The sequence below is a fragment of the Staurois parvus genome, unplaced genomic scaffold (assembly GCF_062004578.1).
Source record: "Staurois parvus isolate SC_StPar_1 unplaced genomic scaffold, SC_StPar_1.0 ptg000303l, whole genome shotgun sequence".
NCBI lineage: Eukaryota > Metazoa > Chordata > Amphibia > Anura > Ranidae > Staurois > Staurois parvus.
The window spans coordinates 17,056,304-17,080,259 of NW_028318099.1; the positions used below are offsets into that span (position 1 = coordinate 17,056,304).

The following is a 23,956-nucleotide window of genomic DNA, read 5'->3' on the forward strand; positions in this document are numbered from 1 at the left end:
ATGCTGCTCCTCCATAGAAGCGTCATTGTGAGTGGGTTTTGTCGCCCAAGGACAGGAATTGAATTATTGGCAGGATCATCAGTTGAAAGTAAAGGGAAAAAAAACTTTAAACATAAAACTAATGAAGCCACCATATCTAAGGACTAGTAAGTTACAATATATTAAAGGTTTGTTGTTGACATTAGATTAGCTTTAAAGTGTAGAGATATCAAGCTTGGTTCATCAGTCTGCCATGGCAGTTATAGCATGTAAGAACAGACCCTCAAACAATATAACTGCTTGTGATAATATTGTTGTATTCATCAAAGAGTGAAACATTTCAAGCATTAACTGGGTTTTTTGGCAGTGGCTTTAAAGTGTATGCCTGGGGGAAGACATTCAGTACATCTCTGCAATACATGTGCATCATGCTTTGTCTTTTTAAAAATGCTGCAAGCACAGAAAAAACATGTTGATCCTGCCAAAAATCTAGTAATGCCCTGACCTTCTATAGTGAGCTGATAGTACTTCTTCTGCTGCAGTGAAATCTAAAGCTGTTTTGTTAGTATTGCCTGAGCTCTCCCTGATAAACTACAGAACAGCCTCCATGCTATGAAGATGAGATTAGTGTTCTGTAGTGAGGTAGAAGAGAACTGATCAGGCCTGCCAACACTACTTAGGATTTCAAAGCAGTGTTGTCAGCTCCTTGGGACGTGACCCCCTTGAGGTTTCCTATATCACAGTCTGAAATACCTTATTATGTGTAACATTCAATATGTTAGAATAAACACATATTCATAGGCAGAAAGACCACCTAACATTTATTGTGGCCCAATCTCCAGGTGTTTATGAAGTGCTGGACAAATCATACAGATAACAGGTATTCAGTTAGGGTGATAATTCCTATACTGTGCTTGGGTCTATAGAAGGATTAGTAGGGATAACGTACAGATACAAGTAGAGTAGAATAGTAGAAATACAAACATATGTCAATGTAGCCCTCATACAATCAAATCTCGCTTCCAGGTTGTTCAATATATGTTAAGTCAGCAGCATAAACTCAATAGTAACAGAAGATTTGTTTTCTTTCCAAGGAAAAGGTAAACCAGCTGAAGGATGAAGTCCGACAGCAATACGAGAGATTGCACCAGATTCTGGATGAAGACATGAGGAAAACCATGGATGTTCTGGATAAGGCTCAAGCCAAATTCTGCAATGAGAATGCAGCCCAGGTTCTTCAGCTAAATGAACGTATGCAAGAAGCCAAAAAGCTACTGAGCTCTGTACAGGTCATGTTTGACAAAACAGAGGACATCAACTTTATGAAGGTACGTGAGTGGCCATCTCATATTCTATGTTTTCCAAACTTTGCTGGGAAGCTTCAAGATTCATGATTTAATTATTACAATAAAGCCAGTCTTCATTAGTTCAGGAGCTACAAGTCTCATATCTCTCATCTGTGAAGACTGGACACCATTTTAAGGGGGGGAATTATTTCTGTACCCTGACTATGCTGTATAATAATGAGTAATGCAAAAATGGATGTTACAATACATTTTCTACAAAAACTATTGCTCTTGACCTCTGCAGAGATAGTCACATGACAAAATGTAGGATCACTGGTCACATGATCTCTGCTGAAAGAGAGGAGCAGACTGCAGGACAGCGCAGCTCTGCCTGACCTTCAGTCCGCTAAGCTCCTTTGGTTGAGGTCACATGATTAGATGCAGGCCTTTGGCGTTGTGACTGAAGAAGCCATTTTTTTAAGCAAAATAGATAGCTTGAGTCTTCTTTTTTTCCTTCTTTTTATGAGCAAAATGGTCAGGATGTTAGAAGGTTGTATTACAGTAACATCGGTGCTTTCGTTTTATATGAGGACATGTAAAATAATATGTAAAAAGATTCAGCTGCATTGCACCACTATAACCTTTCCTATTGACTGTCTTTCTATTTTTGTAGAATACAAAGTCTGTGAAAATCCTGATGGACAGGTAAGATTAGCATTTGCAATCAGTGTTCCGGTGTACTGCATGCGCTGTTTACTTGTGTTTCCTAGGTAGATTGCATTGTTTATTCTTAGTGATTGAGGACAGTGAGTGAGGGCAGAGGTCTACAGAAAGCATTTTCTAGCTAATATCCAAGTTCCATACAGCTATATAATGGATGGAGACTTGTGATGACTATATGCTTTGCAGGAATAGTATGGCCAGTACACCACCATCCATATACAAAAACAATAAACCATCTAGTATTAAATGTAATCTAAATTATATGTAGGTTTTTTGTGATTTAAGGTTGGGTTCACACTGATGCGGTGTGGAATTCTCAGCGGTTTCAGTGCGAATTCCACACCGCATCAGAATCGCACCCCATTCATGCGAACCGCTGCAGGTGTGTATGTTAACAACACCCCAAAATCGGTCCGCAAAATGCAGTGCGATGTGCAAAATCAGATCGCATGGGTGTGAATACCCATGCGATCCAATTCTAGCGTGGACCCAAAAAAGGGTCCTGCACCTTTTTGGCACGGGTGCAGTGTGATTTGAGCCATACAAAATGTATGGCTCCAATCGCACTGCACACAAATCACATGTGATTTGCACAGGAATGCGGTGTGGTTCCTGTACGAATCACATGCGAAATACTGAACCGCATATATGTGAACCCCACCTTAAAGCCATGCAAAGAGCAATAATGTTCAGTAGCCCAGGGTAAGCTTCTGACAGCTGCTATTTGATTGGATTCCATGGGCTACTGTGCAGCACCACTCTTTGTACTATAGGACAAGCCTGTCAAATTTTCTGCAGTCGTAGCTAAACGTGTTTAAACCTGCAAGTAAAAAAGAATAGATCAATGGTTTGCTGCAGGGTGCTATAGAGTCTGTGTTCTTATGTATTCGTGTATGGACATTTGAGTTTTGCTGCCTGCAGATGGCAAATGCAAATTTTCGAAAAAGTTGTTTTTTTTTAAAGGCATCTCAATAATTAACAGCTTTATCTATAAGACTTTATGGTTTGCCTATTTTTTTTCTGTGGCTGTAGGGGATACAATAAATCTTAGTTCCACCCAGAGAGGTAAATAATTTAACTGGAACCTTATCAAATATCTTTTAGGGGGCCTGTATGTAAATGTTTAAGGCTACTTCAATACTCTTGCTGGTATTAATAAATTCTTGGCCTTTGTGTCAGAAATGCTGCGCTACAATGACTTCAGTACTGACCACGTCATAAGCCTCGGCACTTGGTTATATAATCTTTACTGAAGGGGGCAGTCAGCAAGACTGCACTCCTATCTTTCCATTAAGCAGAGATCATTTAACATTTGTTCAGTAATAAGAGGATCCTAAAGCAGTATTTTCTCCAGGAAAGGTAAGGATTTCCGCTCTTTTACTTATCCATCTCAAGACTGTTAGTATAGCTCGATAGTTTAAGCAAAATACATGTGTTGGAAGTTTCTCGCGGAAACAGCCATTCTGTGATTCATGGGTTGAATGCTATTTCTACAAGAGCAGGTCACTTTGGGATTTTGTCGAAAAGTTCCTGCTGAAAAACCAGCTTTCAATCAGCCGCTGCAGCCAATGGATGCAGCACTGATCATTGTATTCTGGCGCGGGAGGGGGGGAGGATCCCCGCTGTTAGGATACAGTAACGCAGAGGGGGAGATCCCTGCATCCACTTTGCAATCTGTGAGTATTATTTCGTTGAATCCACTAATTGAAAGAAAAAAAAACTCACAGTGTATACCCAGCTTTAGATTCAGTACTACATGATGGATCCACTTAAATGTTTAAAAAATCTTTTGATGTGTAATTGATTTTTTTTCTAACACAATTAACTGTGTAGCTGTTTTCCATCGTATTGTATGTCTGACATTCTCTATAGTCAATGGCCAGCTGTCGTTTTATCTCTGCCTTCTGTACTAGCACCTTACACATATCTCATCTTCTATATAGATGCTTTTGAACATAAAATTAATTTTTTTAGTAGGCTTTTTATTTAATGCTTTTCAGTTATTATTTGTGTTAAGGTATAGCACTCCTTTAACAGTCCAACTTCAAAAAAGAAGAATAATTGTAAGGGGCTGATTTTTAAAGCAGCACTATGCTCTTACCATAGACATACAACTGCTTTAAAAAAATCTTCCACCACATTTCTAATGAACAACAGTGTGCTTTACAAAGGTATCATTGTCTTTTCTTGATTCATGATTGAAGCAAGAAAGCAAAGCCTCATTGACTCTACAGGGGAGGAAAGAGTGGCTGGAGAGGGAGAGCCAGTTCATATCACAAAGTGATATGCATTATACAGAGAACCCTTTGAAAAACACCGCAGCTTCCTTGTCACATTTTGCATTTTATGAACTTGGAAAGTGTGACTATGGCATAGATAGAGTAAACACCGTGGTGTCCTGCTCATAGTAGAATACATTGCTTGGTTTAAATTGGTCTGGATATTGCTAAAAGCTGATGTTGTATACAATGTATTCCTGCAGGGCAGCGCACACACTTCATAGTAGTAATCTAGGCAGTTATATGTACTTAACCCACACAGCAGATAAGATTTTTTTTTAAATGCACATATTTAGAATGGTGTGAAGTGATGGTGGAAAATGAGTGATTGTGGAAATAGTTTCAATGCGCCATATGATTTGCATAAGCTAAGTAATAGCATGATTTTGTTTCTGTTATGTGACAGGACTCAGAACTGTACTGGGGGAAGCCTTCCTCCACCGAAAATTGGGCATCTGAACTCCAAACTCTTTCTGACAGAAATTGCCAAGAAAGAGAAACAACTGAGAAAGATGCTGGAAGGTACTGTATAGTTCTCTTACTTACAGAAGGCCTTCTGATACAATCAAGAGACACTGGGCCGTGTCGTCAGATTTTATACCTTCATTGGTACAGAAGACTAAAAAAAATGTAATAGGATGTTTCACGCAGCAGGCATTTAGTCCCTGTAGATAGTTGTCATTAATATAATATATAGTTTGAGTTTAGCGAGACTTTATACTTAGGCAAGTCAGGGCAAAGTGACAGGTTCTCTTAAAAGAACAACCCAGACTTGCTGATAATCATCTTCACTGCACTCCTTGCTGCTCCATTCATCTCTCAGGAGTCTTAACCTTGAGTAAGCTCTGTACCTGATGATATCAGAGATCACACAGAGTTAATACTTATTTCAATTAACCGCTCAGGCCTGAGAACTTTATACTGGAAGGAACTCATATACTCCCTCATATCTGGAAGCACTGGTACAGCAGAGGAATGGATCTGCAGGTGTATAGCAAATGTGAGTATCGGCAGGTGGGGGGTCTGCAGTGCTTTGGACTTTCATCCTTTAAATGGTTCTTTTAGATACCCCCTTCCCCATCCAGGTGTTACTAAAGATCCCTACTTTTAACATGAGCACGGAGTTTGCAGTATCATTCAGCCTGCACATCTTTACCTAATGCAGTGACTGTAAGGGTTTTGGACAGTATCTTTTCCACAGCATTTAATTCACTTTTGAGCATATACTTTGACTGAGCTAGTAGTTGTCAGGTACATCTATTATGCTGTGGCATTATACACATAGCACAATTTACATATGGTATTCTGCAAATATTGCTACTGTGATGTACACGTATACGTTAAACAGCAAATGTTAGCTCTTGATTGTGTCCACATGTGGATATAGTGTGTGTTGCTATACTATTTGTTTTCCTTTTCTGCTTAGGTCCATTCAGCACACCTGTGCCATTCCTGCAGAGCATTCCTATGTACGCATGCAATGTAAGCAGCTCAGGGGCAGAAAAGCGCAAGCATTCAACTGCATTCCCTGAAGGCAGCTTCCTTGACCCGGCACCAGGAACTGTAAGTGGCCAGTACATAAGCCAGGGTTCTTCCACTGGTGAGGGCCAGTCAACGCAACCCATGGTGCCTTGCAGCTCCACTCAACATATCGTAGGACTTCCCAGCGGCCCACAGCCGGTCCACTCCAACTCTGTCTTCAACCCCTCCCACTACCCAAATAGCTCCTCATCTCAACAGTCTGTCCTTTCCCAGTATGGAGGACGCAAGATCCTGGTCTGCTCTGTGGACAACTGTTATTGCTCCTCAGTGTCCAATCACAGTGGACACCAGCCGTATCCCAGGTCTGGCCACTTCCCATGGACAGTCTCTTCCCAGGAGTACTCTCATCCTCTTCCACCCACCCCATCTGTAACACAGTCTCTTCCAGGACTCGCTGTGAGAGAATGGATTGATGCTTCCCAGCAGCATGGCCGCCAAGATTTCTACAGGGTCTATGGGCAGCCAGCCACCAAGCACTATGTCACCAGTTAAGTCTTAGAGCAAGCTAGCCTTGATAAATATGCATTTCAGAAAAAAAAGACACCCTCAACCTGGAACAGAATAACCCCAGCCTTGTTTAGCAGTGGATAACCTTTCCGCTCCTTGAATACAGCTACCATTGGATTGTTTCATAAGTTTTGCTTTTATTCCGATACATTTTTGGACTATGGTGTATGCCTTTTTCCCACCTGAAAAAAGACAGTGATTTCATTTTTTCCAGTGCTTTGAAGACTTCTGCTGATCTTTTATCATTTGTGCTAAATGACCCTTAAAGTTTTTTTTTTCTTTTGTGTGTGTTTTTATTTTTCAAATTAGTTCACTGTATTACTTTAGAAACAAACCGTCTCATGTGATAGGAGTTTTAAGTTAAAAGGCCACTTATCATATAGACACTGTTTTTCTTTTTTTCTGTTTTTCTTTTTGAAGATATGTGTAAATATACAAAGATTAGAAGAAAACGTGCAAGTGCACTGAAAAAGGGAACGGGGGTCATTTTTTCTCCCAGAAAATCCGCATGCTCCTGTGAAGCTTTTCAATCATGCAGTAATGGACTTTCTACTCAACTGGAGCACTGAACTGCATGTTCTAACTTTGAACAGTAGAGGAATATAAATATTTCTCTGTTCTGCTCCTTTACTTGAAGCCTACCCTATCAAATAAGACTATATTTTTTAATACATTGGAAATTAAAATTGCAGGGACAGGGGCAGATGCGTTAAGATACATGTTGTACATAAAGGAAGAAGAAATACAGGGTAATTTTTTTAACTTTTAATCCTATATGTAACTCTTTAAAATCAGTAAAATGGTTAAAAAAATAATAAAAAAAAAAATCTTCAGTATACAGTCTCATGGACCAAGGTTATAAAGTATATATACATACATGAATTTGTAGGCCCCCACATGGTAAATGGTCTTTTAGCTTAAAAATAATCTTAAACTTTTTGTTTATTTTTTTTAACATTCCAAATACATGTTAAAAAAGTGCAATTCAAATTTCTTCACTTAAAAGTGGAAGGTTTTGCTTTATAGATGACAAATATAATTTCTGGAGTGCCACAAATGTAATTTAAAAAAAAAAGAACAAAAAAATACAAAGTGTATGTATGTACAGATTAAGGTCCAAGCACTTTTTTCTCTCTTTTTTTCTGCAGCATTAACTAATGAACCATTTAATGCCATATTGTAATATTACAGCAATAAGACTTTGTACTGTATGTTGCTAAGGGACTCTAATGGCTAAAAAAAAAAAACATTTGGGAAGGCACTTGTGACGAGATGGGCGCCAGTTGGACAACTGAGCATTGGAAGTAGCAAATACTGCATGACAAACAGCAGATAATGCGCTCCTGTGATTTCTTGCATTTTTCTATATCAGTGTTGGATCTGGAGGTAAAAATGATCATACCACGCTCCTCTTAAAGCAGCAAGTCCCGCTTTCTTGGTCAAAACAACAAAAATGAAATAAAAAATCTTTTTATAAACTATGCAATGAGTTTGTATCCTGTTCTTAGCATTTTTTAAGGTGCTGTTATGATTGAATGTAAAACGATTTTGGTAAAGTGCTAGAATTGTACATTTTATCAGCTGAGACTTGACATTCACAAGGGATCAGGTAAGTACACATGATGTCGTTTTTTAAGCTGAATGACTGATCTGAAGATCAGTGGCAATAATTAATAGGTCATGTACAGTGCCTTGAAAAGGTTTTCATACCCCTTGACTTTTTTCTCATTTTGTCCTGTTTTCGACCAAAAACATAAATGTATTTTATTGGGATTTTATGTAATAGACCAATACAAAGTGGCACATCATTGTGAAGTGAAAGGAAAATGATAAATGGTTTTCAAAATATTTTACAAATAAACATCTGAAAAGTGTGACGTGCATTTGTATTCAGCCCGCGTTACTCTGATACCCCTAACTAAGATCTATTGGAACCAATTGCCTTCAGAAGTCACCTAATTAGTAAATACAGTCCACATGTGTGTATTTAATCTCAGTATAAATACGGCTGTTCTGTGAGGCCCTCAGAGGTTGTTAGAGAACATTCTGAACAAACAGCATCATGAAGGCCAAAGAACACACCAGACAGGTCAGGGATAAAGTTGTGGAGAAGTTTAAAGCAGGGTTAGGTTATAAAATAATATCCCAAACTTTGAACATCTCACGGAGCACTGTTCAATCCATCATCCAAAAATGGAAAGAGTATGGCACAACTGCAAACCTACCAAGACATGGCCGTTCACCTAAACTGACAGGCTGGGCAAGGAGAGCATTAATCAGAGAAGCAGCCAAGAGGCCCATGGTAACTCGGGAGGAACTGCAGAGATCCACAGCTCAGGTGGGAGAATCTGTCCACAGGACAACTATTAGTCGTGCACACCACAAATTTGGCCTTTATGGAAGAATGACAAGAAGAAAGCCATTGTTGAAAGAAAGCCATAAGAAGTCCCATTTGCAGTTTGCAAGAAGCCATGTGGGGGACGCAGCAAACATATGGTGTTCTTGTCAGATGACACCAAAATTGAACTTTGTGGCCTAAAAGCAAAATGCTATGTGTGGCAGAAAACTAATACTGCACATCACCCTGAACACACCATCCCCACTGTGAAACATGGTGGTGGCAGCATCATAATGTGGGGATGCTTTTCTTCATCTGGGACAGGGTAGCTGGTCAGGATTGATGAGAAGATGGATGGAGCCAAATACAGGGAAATCTTAGAAGAAAATCTGTTAGTCTGCAAAAGACTGAGATTGGGGCAGAGGTTCACCTTCCAGCAGGACAACGACCCTAAACATACAGTTAGAATGGCCCAGTCAAAGTCCAGACCTAAATCCAATTAAGAATCTGTCGCAAGACTTGACAAATGCTTCCCATCCAGTCTGATAGAGCTTGAGCTATTTTGCAAAGAAGAATGGGCAAAAATTTCCACTCTCTAGATGTGCAAAGCTGGTAGAGACATCCTCAAAAAGACTTGCAGCTGTAATTGCAGCGAAAGATGGTTTTACAAAGTATTGACTCGGGGGCTGAATACAAATGCATGCCATACTTTTCACAGAATTATTTGTAAAAAATGTTGAAAACCATTTAGCATTTTCCTTCTACTTCACAATTTTGTGCCACTTTGTGTTGGTCTATCGCATAACATTCCAATAAATTACATTTACGTTTTTCGTTGTAACATGACAAAATGTGGAACATTTCAAGGGGGATGAATACTTTTTCAAGGCACTGTACAGCAGGTGTTGGAAAATGATCAATACATAGAATGTGCAAATGTTTGGATGGTCCCCTATCCGTAAACTACAAGAACTACATATGTGAAAAAATGAAATTCAGCTGAATTGAGAAAAAGATTGCAGTGGGTTTGACAGTGCAACAGACAGGGAACAAATGGAAAGATTTCTCTCTCTGTCCATTGAAGATCTGCCTATTAATGGGCAACCTTAGTACACACAAATGACTTATTCAGATAGAATAAATACAGTACAACCCAAGGTGCATACAGAAAAACATCAGACCCTTGCCTACGTTGTCTAAATGCTGCGTTTTTGTCTGCCTGCACGACATCATCTCACAGTCCAATCTGGGTGTCAAAACCAATGTAAAACTAAAACCTTTATCTGTAAAACGGTTTCTCTTTGTGAACAGGAAAGGGAAGTAGTCCCCTTTCCGCCCCCTAGAGAGTCCCTGTGCTTAACTGTTGAAGGACGTTGGTGGTGATTTGCCCATTCATCCTTTCCTAAAGGCTCATGTACACTGCAGCTGATAAACTCACGTTCAGGAGCTTTTCTGCGTTTTTTTCAGCAGTCCCTGAACTCTCCCTAATGTTTTCCTATGTGTCCATGTACATGTCGTTTACAGGCAGTTGAGTTTACAGTCGTTTTTTTGAACGCACCAAACTTGCATTCAGGAGTAGATTTTATCAGCGTTTCAAACTCTTGTAAATGTGTGTAAACCCGGCTAACCGCGTTTAGAAGCGTTTGCGTTTAGAAGCGTTTTTTAACTGTTCCATATCCAAATGCTGTACAGAGCCTTTTTTCATCATCAGAAATGTATGCAAAGTGTTTTCCATCTATTCAAATGGACCCGATACACCAGCGCAGTCAGTTCCAGGTTTTGCGTGAAGGAAAAAATGGTAGAACGTGCTGCATTATGCTCATGATGGGATCCATAGTGAATACAACCAGAAAAGATAGGTAATCTCAACACATACTGCTCTCTCTGCTTCTGCTCTCTCTTTCTCTCAAAATATCTGAAATAGTTAATTTTTTACTGTTTTTCAGTGCATTCTGGGCATTTTGGAACATCTCCTGAGGTTATCTTAAAACGCTTCTAAACACAAATGTTCATAAACGCAGTATGCAAACGCGGCTAAACAGACATTTTTTAACCTACGTTTTCCAGCAGTCAGTTTTCATCTTCAGAAGTGTTTTCCAAATGTCCCGTGTACATGGAGCCCAAAAAGAAATGCTGCTTAACAATAATTTAGCAAGACAACCTGCCCTTAGAATGACATCTGAATTTTAGAAGCCCGGTTTTCTAATTAGATTGGTTGACTAGCTGCAATATTAGAGTCCCCTGCGATGGAGCTATAAAACTCATGCGTGTTTGAAACAGTCCCACCATTTTCACAGATATGGTCTCTCTTGGTCTCAGGAACATTAACACATAAAGTATATTTATTATTAACTGAACTAGCTAATTGCTCTTCTACTTTCCAAGATGTGCAAGTGCCAGCTGAACAACCGCCTCCTTGTTATCTGAGCTTCCTCAACAATGATATGTGGTAACAGTCACAATGTCGAGGCCCTCTCGAGTTGTAACTTACATTGGGGCATTTGCTGGAAATTACAGAACAGTGCTCAAATAAGAACCATGATTATTTAGCCAAACTGTAAACTGTTTAGAGGGGTTTCAAAATATGAAATACTAGCCTCTGGTAATGTAAGCATGATTACATAAAAATAGCATGCCAGTGTTTGCAATAAAAATTCCAGTAATTAGAAATGTCTAGACAGATTACTTAGCTCTTTGTTGCAATGAGACTTGCTCACTTCCTGAAATCATAAACTCCTTATCCTAAAGGTGTAATCACGGCTGCATGGAAATGATATTCAAATCGTGTGTTTAATTTCATTAGCATCCAGAGCAAGGTGTGGGAAATCTTAGGTCCCTTATGAAGTTTCTTACCTTCACAGACATGGAATTCCATTAACCTTTTATTTCCAAAAATTTGCATAGCCAGGCTGATGTTTAGCAAATACAGGGGCTGGCTTCTGGTTGACAGTATAGGCTGGGATCTGTGTATGAGAAGGCTTATGTTGCCCAACATCCATGTAAACTCAGAGCTAGGTAAATACAGAAGTATTTTAAAGTTAGGCTGTCCTTAGAGAACAAGGTTTCCTAAAACAGCAGCTTTTAGACTTTGGTTGTCAGTAGTGTGTGAAGCATATGTAAATATGGCTGTAATGCTTCTAAAGCCCTTGTTTTTTTTGTTATGCAGTCAGACTATATAACAAGTAAAGGACTTGGTTTTTTTTTTATTATTTGTTCATGATTAAACCTTTAAGAAGATGCCCTGTGCCAGCACTTTACTGAAGAGATGGAATCCTCCTCTTACACAAAGTGCAGCAGTCTGGGTCTCTAGTGGTCTGATGCACAGTCCTCCCATCAACAACACTGAACAATAAGTCTTGTAGAGTGTGTACTGTATAGGAGCATGTCCGACCCCATGAACACATTTACAAAAACATACTCTTTTACTCTTTACTTGTTATGCTGTCTGACTAACAAATATAAAAATCAAGACTTCATTTGGGCTTTAAAGGGAACCTGCCATTGCCAGTGCATGCTTCAGGGTTATTATTATTATACAGGATTTATATAGCGCCAACATTTTGACCAGCACTTTACAAAATAAAGGGAGGCAATAAAACAACAGTACAGTTCAATACAAGAGGGTTAGGAGGGCCCTGCTCCTTACAATCTAGAGCTTACAATCTAAGAGGAAGGGGCTGGTGGTACAAAAGGTAGTAACTGTGGGGGATGGACTGGTAGAAGGAATAGAAGTTTCCATTATTAGCTGAAAGCAGGATAGGTTTCCCTGAACAGATAGGATCTCCTAAAAGTGGGCAGAGTAGGCGATAGTTTGATAGATTGGGATAGAGAGTTTGAGAGGATGGGGGAGGCAAGTCCTGGAGGCAAGCATGGGAGGAGAAGACAAAGGAGCTAGAGAGCAGGAGGTCGTGGGAGGAGCGGAGAGGACGGTTTGGGTGATATTTGGATTTGGAGACAAGGTTGGTGATGTAATTTGGGGAACAGTTATTAATGGTTTTATATGTGATTGTTAGTGTTTTTAATTTTATTTGGTGGGCAGTGGGAAGCCAGTGGATGGATTGGCAGAGAGGGATGGCAGAACTTAGCCTGGGTTCACTACTTAGTAAGTCACTGACTTAGAACACTTGATAGGTACATGCTTGTTCTGGATCAGCCAGAGTGAAAGACTAGCATGACAGGCACTGAAAATGCACTTAAAACAAGTCAGCTATGGAAGTGCCCAGCTTCACCAATCAGTGCAACCTCCTCAGTGCAGCCTCATGAGTGGTCCTATCAGTGCAGCCTCATCAGTGGCTCTATCAGTGCCCCATCAGTGCAGCTTCACCAATGGCCCTATCAGTGCAGCCTCATCAGTGGCCCTATCAGTGCAGCCTTATCAGTCCAGCCTCGTCAGTGGCCCCAATAGTGCAGCCTCATCAATGTCCCAACATTGCGGTCTCGTCCGTATCCCAACATTGGATCCCTATCAGGGCCCCATCAGTGCAGCATCATCAATGGCCCTATCAGTGCAGCCTCATCAGTGCCGCCTCATCAGTGGCTCTATCTGTGCAGCCTCATCAGTGCCCCATCAGTACAGCCTCATCGGTGCAGCCTCATCACTGCACATCAGTGAAGAAAAAGTACAGTACGTATTGGAAGAAAACGTTTTTTGGGGTTTTTTTTCATTTTCAGTCTTTTCTTCATGTATTTAGTAATAAATAAAAAACCCAGTGGTGATTAAAAATGACAAAAAAAAGCTCTGTCTAAAAAAAAAAAAGCTAAAAAATGTAATTTGGGTACAGTGTTGCATGACCTCGCAATTGTCATTTAAAGTGTGACAGTGCTGAAAGTTGAAAATTGGCCTGGGCAGGAAGGGGGAAAGTAACCAAGTAGGCAAGGGGTTAAAAAAAACTGGCTCCTAGATTCAAAGCAAATTTTTCAAGCCCTGTTTTAAAGGGACACAATTTCCTGAGATAATTATGGAGGCTGTCATTACTGAGCTCTTCTTTAAGAATGCTAGTTCCATGGCTGTCCTGATTCTTTTACTTGAGTGATTTTTATGGTAAGACAAGTATAGAGATAAGTAGTTCTGACACTTATTGACAGCATGCTTGTTCTGGGTCTGTGACTGAAACATACCGATAACAAACATAACCATGTAGCTAGCATTTTCAGAAGATGGCCTGCAGTGGCCCATATGTCTGTCATCTTATAGTCATGTTAAAGTTAATTTACTACATTTTAGAATAAAAACTTGAATGTCCATAACTCAGTCATAGAGATTTATTTAAGGGCATCACTAGTGCAAGTAAAACTCACACTTTAAGCATCGTTGTCAAAAGGCTAACTAATCCACAGTAGGTGCTGAGCTGTGGATCAGTGGGGTGCAGTAGTGAACCCAAGCTCCAAGACTTAAAATTACATTTATTGATTAGTGCCCTATCAATTAACATCAGTCTCAGGAAAATGGCAAACTTACAGTGCATCCAGAAAGTATTCACAGTTCTTAACTTTTACAACATTTTATGTTACAGCCTTATTCAAAAATGGATTAAATACATTTTTTCCTCAACATTCTACAAACAATACCCCATAATGACAATGTGAAAGAAGTTCATTTAAATCTTTGCATTTTATTAAAAACAAAAAGTAAACCACATGCACATAAGTATTCCCAGCCTTTGCCATGACACTCAAAATTGAACTCTGGTGCATCCTGTTCCCACTGATCATCTTTGAGATGTTTCCACAACTTGATTGGAGTCCGCCTGTGGGAAATTCAGTTGATTGGACACGATTAGGAAAGGCATAAACCTGTCTTAATAAGGTCCTACAGTTAACAGTGCATGTCAGAGCACAAACCAAGCCATTAAGTCCAAGGAATTGTCTGTAGACAGGACTGTATCAAGGCACAGATCTGGGGAAGGGTGCAGAAAAATTTCTGCAGCATTGAAGGTCCTAATGAGCACAGTGGCCTCCATCATCCTTAAATGGAAGAAGTTTGGAACCACCAGGAATCTTCCTAGAGGGGGCCGCCGGGCCAAAATGAGCGATTGAGGGAGAAGGGCCTTAGCCAGAGAGGTAACCAAGCACCCGATGGTCACTCTGAAAGAGCTCCAGCATTTCTCTGGAGAGAGGAGAACCTTCCAAAAGAACAACTATCTCCGCAGCACTCCACCATTTAGGCTTGTATGGTAGAGTGGCCAGACGGAAGCCACTCCTCAGTAAAAGGCAAATGGAAGCCCGCCTGGAGTTTGCCAAAAGGCACCTGAGGGAAGCTTGGTGGTTGCAGCATCATGCTGTGGGGATGTTTTTCAGTTGCAAGAACTGGGAGACTAGTAAGGATTGAAGGAAAGGTGAATGCAGCAATGTACAGAGACATCCTTAATGAAAACCTGTTCCAGAGAGCTCTGAACCTTAGACTGGGGCGATGGTTCATCTTTCAACAGGACAACGACCCTAAGCACACAGCCCATATAACAAAGGAGTGGCTACGGGCCAACTCTGTGAATGTCCCGGAGTGGCCCAGACTTGAACCCGATTGAACATCTCTGGAGAGATCTGAAAATAGCTGTGCACCGACACTCCCCATCCAATCTAATGGAGCTTTAGAAATTGTCCAAAAATAGGTGTGCCAAGCTTGTAGCATCATACTCAAAACAACTTGAGGCTGTAATTGGTGCTAAAGGTGCTTCAACAAAGTATTGAGCAAAGGCTGTGAATATTTATGCAAAAAATGTGTTTTTTTTCGTTTTTTATTTTTAATAAATTGCAAAGATTTCAAAACGAACTTCTTTCATGTTGTCATTATGGGGTATTGCTTGTAGAATGTTGAGGAAAAAAATGAATTTATTCCATTTTGGAATAAGGCGGTAACATAACAAAATGTGGCAAAAGTTAAGGGCTGTGAATACTTTCTGGATGAACTGTATGTTGTGGTTTCAGAAAGCAGTAGTCTGACATTAATAGATGCAGCAAAGTTGAATGCCTAAAATGATCATTATCAGTATCACTGACAGCACCAAAGGGGATGTGCTACTGAACCTATTTTGCCCACTGCTAACGGGGATCTAGTGAACTCTGAAAACTATTGCTGTGATTGCTTTGGACTGATGATGTGGTCCTCAGATGCCTGCCATGTACAAAAATATATTTCATAGCACATGCTAGATGACAGAAGGCTCAATTTTACTTTATTAATGCTTTTGAAAAAAAATTAAATCTTTACGGTTCTGCCTCTTCTTTGCCTGACATGGCAGCTAATACAGAGCAAAAGCCTGGACAGCAAAGTTACATAAAGGTCTTGTGTCTTTCTATGCAGGTGCAGTTACTTTTACATGCATATTTGTGATTGCTTTGGGCAGCTGTTAATGTAAAATAACTTGTTTTTGTTAGTATCCCTTTTAGAAGAGTTACATTTCCTTGGAGACAATAGCGGGGAACAATTATTTTTTTTATTTTTTTTGTGCAAACACTTGCTGGCCTTTTCAACAAAAGATCTCCGGTAATGAAGTGTAGCAACCATAGCAACAAATCAGGAATGACAGGACTTCAGTTAACTACAATTTGATTCTTTTAGGTTGCTATATATTAACATCATCATTGAGTATATACACGGCATTAAAAACCATTTGCAGAACGACGACATACCCATATGTCGCTGGACTTTCAGTCATTGTTTTTTTCAGCCAGCTCTCAGATTTCTTGTAAAAGCATTCCTAGCAACTAATTAGATGCTGGATTGCTTTAACAAGCAGCAGGAGGGAATATCCTCTCCTCGCTGTCACCTCTCTTGGGCTTTGCCGTCCCACTGGGAGACCCGAGTGTTCAGCTGGCGCTTCCTCAAGCAGACCATAATGCTGATTATAGACCAGAATGGCTTCTATCAACTCTATGGTCTAAAAACTGGAAGCGATGAGCATTTCATTACTTCTGGTTTCACGGTTGTAAACAAACCCTTAGGGGTTTGAAAGAAGCATCAGATCATACTGAGGGCAGTAGTTCTAGCACCAGCCCTCCTGTGTAAATCTAAAATGGTAACGTAAAGGCTTTTAAAGAGTCACCTATGGATAATAAAATTTACATAGTTTGTCGCCATTGCACGGCGTGCACAATTTTAAAGCGTGACATGTTTGGTATCTACTCAGGGGTAACATCATCTTTTATATTTTACCAAACAATTGAGCATTATATTGTGTTTTTGTGCATTAAAATTCAAAAAAGTGTATTTTTTCCAAACAATTGCTTCTTAAAAACTGCTGAGCATAAAAATTGCTTCTTAAAAACATGGTGGCATAAAAAATTTCCACTACCACCATTTTATTCTCTAGGGCCTCTGCTAAGAAAAATATATAATGGTTTGGGGTTCTAAGCAATTTTCGAGCAAAAAATACTGATTTTACTTGTAGACAAGTAAAGGCAAGTATGGAGTAGGGCATTTTTAATTATAGGTGATTTCAAGTTGATTTAAAGATAGAAAAATATCAGATCTAATGTTTTTGTAGCCAGGAGATCTGCACGTTTGTATCAACTCTATGGCTACCTTTTAAGTTGAAATTTCTGCACCATGGGAGTTACATGCCAGTATCACTTTCTCCCAGTGAACTCACCAAAGGCCATCGACCTTTTGTCATGTGCAAAAGATTTGTTTGAGAAATGTTCCTTGACATATACAAAGCAGAAGGTAAAACAAATACATTATTTCCTGTGTCTGCATAATTTCCTTGACAACTAATATGACAGTGCTTCCCTGTTTCTCGTAACATTTGCTCTAGTTCCACTTTAAAGCCCCATTCCCAGCTGCTGTTAAATCTACACATTCAGTGAGGTTCGCCCCCAATGTTAAAAGCTCATTAGGCTCAGGGTGGGGTGGGGAAGGGGGGGCTAGCAATTAGTTGATATAATTACCATATTTGTCTCCGCATGGGTAAATGTAACATCAGCCTGGAGTTGGGCTTTAAAGTGTATGTGAACCCTTATCTTGTAAAACAACCTATTCAGTTTAACATAGAAATGCAAAACAAAAAGTTTGTGTATATATAAAAAATTATAAATACCTTTTTTTCTTTATAAGTGCTCACATTACCTCTGTTCTCATCTGCATGAACGGCTTAGAGAGGTGGGGGGTGAAGACTGCAGGGGGGTGGGTCAGCAGGAGAAAACTGACCATGCTGTGGTTTATGTGTTTCCAGTCCTAGCATGGTTAGTTAGAAATAGGAAAGAAGGGAAATGGCAGGATTATAAGGTATTTCACACAAAGGATGCGATGCAAGGAGAACAGGATACTTTTTAATTCAGGTACATGGTAACACAGACACATATCAGAAATATGAAATGTTGGGGTAACATACAATTTAAAATGTATTTACTAAATTTTTATAACTCCACATTACATACCTGCCAACATTCTAATATGTGTTTCAGGCACACTTTAGCAGTATTTCCGAGACCTTAACTACTAATATTAGATACACAGGTTTGTGGAGCATGTACTCATAGAGCCATAAAGAATTTTAAGACTGGCTTAATATTTGTGCCTTGCAATCACGCATGGGTAATGCACATTTTACTGCATGTTACCACACATTATCACAAATATTGCACGTTATTAATGTGATGTGTTATGGTGCCATTCATTTTAAATGGCTCCCCAATGTACATGCATTGCAGAGCCTGTACATTGTAGAGTGGTGCATTTAGAAAACAAAACAGTGCTTATTCTGTATCAGTTGTTGTTGTGGTTTATTGGCACCCTGTTCAAAACTAACACAATACAGTGCCTTAAAAAAGTATTCATACCCCTTGAAATTTTCCACTTTTTGTCATGTTACAACCAAAAATGTTAATGGATTTTATTGGGACTTTATGTGACACACCAACAAAAAGTGGCACATAATTGTGAAGTGGAAGGAAAATGATAAATGGTTTTCAAAATTGTTTACAATTAAATATCTTAAAAGTGTGGCAATGCATTTGTATTCCGCCCCCTTTACTCTGATACCTCTAGCTAAAATCTAGTGGAACCAATTGCCTTCAGAAGTCATCTAATTAGTAAATAGAGTTCATCTGTGTGTAATTTATTCTCAGTATAAATACAGGTGTTCTGTGAAGCCCTCAAAGGTTTGTTAGAGTACATTAGTGAACAAACAGCATCATGAAGGCCAAGGAACACACCAGACAGGTCAGGGCTAAAGTTGTGGAGAAGTTTAAAGCAGGGTTAGGTTATAAAAAAATATCCTAAGCTTTGAACATCTCACGGAGCACTGTTCAATCCATTATCTGAAAATGGAAAGAGTATGACACAACTGTAAACCTACCAAGACATTGCCATCCACCTAAACTGACAGGCCGGGCAAGGAGAGCATTAAGCAGAGAAGCAGCCAAGAGGTCCATGGTAACTCTGGAGGAGCTGCAGAGATCCACAGCTCAGGTGGGAGAATCTGTCCATAGGACAACTGTTAGTCGTGCACTCCACAAATCTGGCCTTTATGGAAGAATGGCAAGAAGAAAATCCATAAGTGGCCACATTTGCTGTTTGCGAGAAGACATGTGAGGGACACAGCAAACGTGGAAGAAGGTGCTCGTCAGATGACACCAAAATTGAACTTTGTGGCCTAAAAGCAAAATGCTATGTGTGACAGAAAACTAACACTGCACATCACCCTGAACACACCATCCCCACCGTGAAACGTGGTGGCAGCATCATGTTGTAAAGATGCTTTTCTTCAGCAAGGACAGGGAAGCTGGTCAGAGTTGATGGGAAGATGGATGGAGCCGAATACAGGGCAATCTTAGAAGAAAAACTGTCTGCAAAAGATTTTAACTGGGGCAGAGGTTCACCTTCCAGCAGGACAACGACCCTAAACATACAGCCAGAGCTACAATGGAATGTTTAAGATCAAAGCATATTCATGTGTTAGAATGGCCCAGTCAAAGTCCAGACATAAATCCAACTGAGAATCTGTGGCAAGACTTGAAAATTGCTGTTCACAGATACTCTCCATCCAATCTGATAGAGCTTGAGCTACTTTGCAAAGAAGAATGGGCAAAAATGTCACTCTCTAGATGTGAAAAGCTGGTAGAGACAAATAACAAAAAGACTTGCAGCTGTAATTGCAGCGAAAGGTGGTTTTACAAAGTATTGACTCAGGGGCACTGAATACAAATGCATGCCAAATTTTTCACATATTATTTTGTGAAAAGTTGTTAAAAACCATTTATCATTTTCCTTCCATTTCACTTATGTGCCACTTTGTGTTGGTCTATCACACAAAATCCCAATAAATACATTTATGTTTTTGGTTGTAACATGACAAAATGTGGAAAGTTTCAAGGGGTATGAATACTTTTTCAAGGCACTGTACATTACAGATGTCTAAAACAGGCCCTGAAGATAAATGTGGAATCAAACATAAATTTACAATATTGTATACATGGTCGGCCCCTGTTAGTATCTGGGTGATGTTCTAGATCTAGAATTATGCAACTTCTATGAGGCCTAGGGGTGCAGAAAGCCCAGTATTATATGACTACTTAATGTAAAATGTCACAAAATGAAAAAAGCATCCTATAAACCAGGGGTCTCTAAACGTTTCAAATAAAGGATCAGTTTACTGTGCTTCAGACTTAAGGGGGGCCAGATTTTGGCCAGTTGGGGTAGAAAATGTTCCAGGCCCAGCATCAGTGAGGGCCCAGCATGTCCTCAAGGTTCATGGTCAGTACTAAGAGGAGTAGTGCTCCATCATTGGTATTAGTGGGAGGAATAGTACACCATCATTGGTATCAGTGAAAAAAATAGTGCCCCATTGTTGGCGTCAGTGGGAGGAATAGTGCCCCATTGTTGGCGTCAGTGGGAGGAATAGTGCCCCATTGTTGGCGTCAGTGTGAGGAATAGTGCCCCATTGTTGGCATCAGTGGGAGGAATAGTGCCCCATTGTTGGCGTCAGTGGGAGGAATAGTCCCCCATTGTTGGCGTCAGTGGGAGAAATAGTGCCCCATTGTTGGTGTCAGTGGAATAGTGCCCCATTGTTGGCATCAGTGGGAACAATAGTGCCCCATTGTTGGCGTCAGTGGGAGAATTAGTGCCCTATTGTTGGCATCAATGGGAGGAATAGTGCCCCATTGTTGGCGTCAGTGGGAGGAATAGTGCCCCATTGTTGGCGTCAGTGGGAGGAATAGTGCCCCATTGTTGGCGTCAGTGGGAGGAATAGTGCCCCATTGTTGGCATCGGTGGAAGGAATAGTGCCCCATTGTTGGCGTCGGTGGGAGGAATAGTGTCCCATTGTTGGCGTCGGTGGGAGAAATAGTGCCCCATTGTTGGTGTCAGTGGAATAGTGCCCTATTGTTGGCATCAGTGGGAGCAATAGTGCCCCATTGTTGGCGTCAGTGGGAGAATTAGTGCCCCATTGTTGGCATCAATGGGAGGAATAGTGCCCCATTGTTGGCGTCAGTGGGAGAAGTAGTGCCCCATTGTTGGCGTCAGTGGGAGGAATAGTGCCCCATTGTTGGCGTCAGTGGGAGGAATAGTGCCCCATTGTTGGCGTCAGTGGGAGGAATAGTGCCCTATTGTTGGCGTCAGTGGGAGGAATAGTCCCCTATTGTTGGCGTCAGTGGGAGAAATAGTGCCCTATTGTTGGCGTCACTGGGAGGAATAGTGCCCCATTGTTGGCGTCAGTGGGAGCAATAGTGCCCCATTGTTGGCATCAGTGGGAGAATTAGTGCCCCATTGTTGGCGTCAATGGGAGGAATAGTGCCCCATTGTTGGCGTCAGTGGGAGAAGTAGTGATCCATTGTTGGCGTCAGTGGGAGGAATAGTGCCCCATTGTTGGCGTCAGTGGGAGGAATAGTGCCCCATTGTTGGCGTCAGTGGGAGGAATAGTGCCCCATTGTTGGCATCAGTGGGAAGAATAGTGCCCCATTGTTGGCGTCAGTGGGAGAAATAGTGCCCCATTGTTGGCGTCAGTGGGAGGAATAGTGCCCCATTGTTGGCGTCAGTGGGAGGAATAGTCCCCTATTGTTGGCATCCGTGGGAGGAATAGTGCCCCATTGTTGGCGTCCGTGGGAGGAATAGTCCCCTATTGTTGGCGTCTGTGGGAGGAATAGTGTCCCATTGTTGGTCTCAGTGGGAGGAATAGTCCCCTATTGTTGGCGTCCATGGGAGGAATAGTGCCCCATTGTTGGCATCAGTGGGAGGAATATTGCCCCATTGTTGGCGTCAGTGGGAGAATTGGTGCCCCGTTGTTGGCGTCAGTGGGAGAATTAGTGCCCCATTGTTGGCGTCAGTGGGAGGAATAGTGCCCCATTGTTGGCGTCAGTGCAAGAATTAGTGCCCCATTGTTGGCGTCAGTGGGAGAATTCGTGCCCCATTGTTGGCATCAGTGGGAAGAATAGTGCCCCATTGTTGGCGTCAGTGGGACAAATAGTGCTCCAAGGGCCAGATAAAGACTAGCAAAGGGCCACAGTTTGGAGACCCCAGCTATAAAAGAATACCTGTAATATTTACCTGTTTTGCCTCCCTTGCCCTGATCACTGGTGAAGGACATTAGCCAATCTAGGATAGCATGGTCTGGCTGGTACATGATGAGTAGCCTTACAGTAAAGCTGAACTCCAGGCAGAAAAATGTAGTTTATATATATTCCTCAGTAGTCACAAACTACTGTATATAAATCCACATTGTGTGCACCAAATATCTTTGCAAACCAGGATATAACCTTTTAAAAGTTGTGGTGACATCATCACTGTGCTGTAGATAGTCTGTGCAGACAGCATAACTATGGGAGGGACCCAGCAGGCCCCACCCACTACAAGTTGCCTGTAGAAAACTACAGGAAGGGGCGGAGACAAGACCAGGCACCCTGCACAAGGAGAGGAAACAACAATTACAGGAAGTACCTGCACAGAAGCAAGATCTCATGCTGGATTGATGCTCAGATCTGGAAGACATACACAAAGCACTCCAAGATTCAAATAACAATACTTACTGGGAAAAGCAAATATTGTCAGGTAACGGCAAAAAATGAAGGACAGCCTTGAAAAGTTTACCAAACATCATCTATTTACCAGCAACAGAGTGAATCAGAAAGAGGTCGCTTAAAGTGGAACAAATCCTTCCAATGTTTTACCTATGATTTGCTTCTGGTAAACTAGCTAAGGCTTCATGGACACGAGCCGCTCCTAAACTCGAGTTTAGGAGCTTTTGTAATTTTTTTGCCAAAGCTCCTAAACTCAACTCCATAAAAGCCTATGTGTCCATGTACACATGGGCTTTTAGCAGAGTTTAGGAGCTGCCGCGTTTAGGTGAGGTCAAACCTCCCTCTCCTGAATGGGGAAGAATTGCGTTCAGGATAGAAACGTTTTGACCGCTGACCACGGTTGCCACGTTTTGCCGAGATTTGCGTTTTCCCACGACCAACAGTCAGGATAGGCTTGTGTACATGAAGCCTAAAAAGGAAGAATTTGTTTAAGAATGTAACTAATGCAAAGCTGACTTTTATGACACTAATCTATTGACAGTCACAGGTCTCATCTGTCAGAAAGACATACATTTCCTTTACAATCCAGGTTGCATCACAATGTAGTGTAAGTCAATGTGCACATTTCCTGGTTAGACAAGAAATGCCACATATACGTCTTTACTTAATATTTCTGACCAGACTCAGATTCTCTACTGAGACTCGGGAACTAAATGTCCCAGAATTCCTTGCTAGCAAATATCTGCAGGCCTATGTGCATACAAAAGCCTACTGCCAACATGAATATCTCAAGGGATAGCTTAAATGTAAATGTGGTGATTGGCATTATTTACAAATGTTATGTTTACAGATTTTAGTTACATTCAAAGAAAATAAAAAATAAATGTGTAGAATGGACACAATACTATTCTCAAGATCTCTGCTTTATTCTCCAAATATATGTCCTACCTTAAACAAAAACAATAATTTCAAGTGATAGTAAAGTTTTTTTGTATGTTTTACTTACAAGTAAGCCTTCAGCCACTTGACCTCCAGAGGGTTTATCCCCCTTCCTGACCAGGCCATTTTATCGATATGGCACTGCGATACTTTAACTGACAATTGTGCTGTCATGCAATGCTGCACCCAAATTAAATTTATGTCCTTTTTCCCACAAATGGAGCTTTCTTTTGGTGGCATTTTATCGCCTCTGCGCTTTAAATTTTTTGTGCTATAAAAAAAAAAAGACCGACAATTTTGAAAAAAAAAAAACCCAAAATGTTTGCCTATTTGCTGTAAAACAAATCCAGTAAAAAAAATTTTAAAAATCTAATTTCGTCATAAATTTAGGCCAAAATGTATTCTGCTACATG

At 40.6% G+C, this 23,956-nt stretch overlaps 1 protein-coding gene across 1 annotated transcript in view; it reads left to right on the forward strand.

Moving 5' to 3' along the window:
• TRIM8 (tripartite motif containing 8) overlaps positions 1–7,797 on the forward strand; it is a 103,019-nt gene extending 95,222 nt beyond the window's left edge. The window contains exons 3-6 of the mRNA XM_089683304.1: positions 1,074–1,307; positions 1,939–1,970; positions 4,674–4,789; positions 5,694–7,797. Coding sequence (XP_089539430.1) covers positions 1,074–1,307; positions 1,939–1,970; positions 4,674–4,789; positions 5,694–6,301 — 990 coding nt within the window. The 3' untranslated portion in view covers positions 6,302–7,797. The remainder of the gene's footprint in view (positions 1–1,073; positions 1,308–1,938; positions 1,971–4,673; positions 4,790–5,693) is intronic.
• The last annotated feature ends 16,159 nt before the right edge of the window (positions 7,798–23,956 follow it).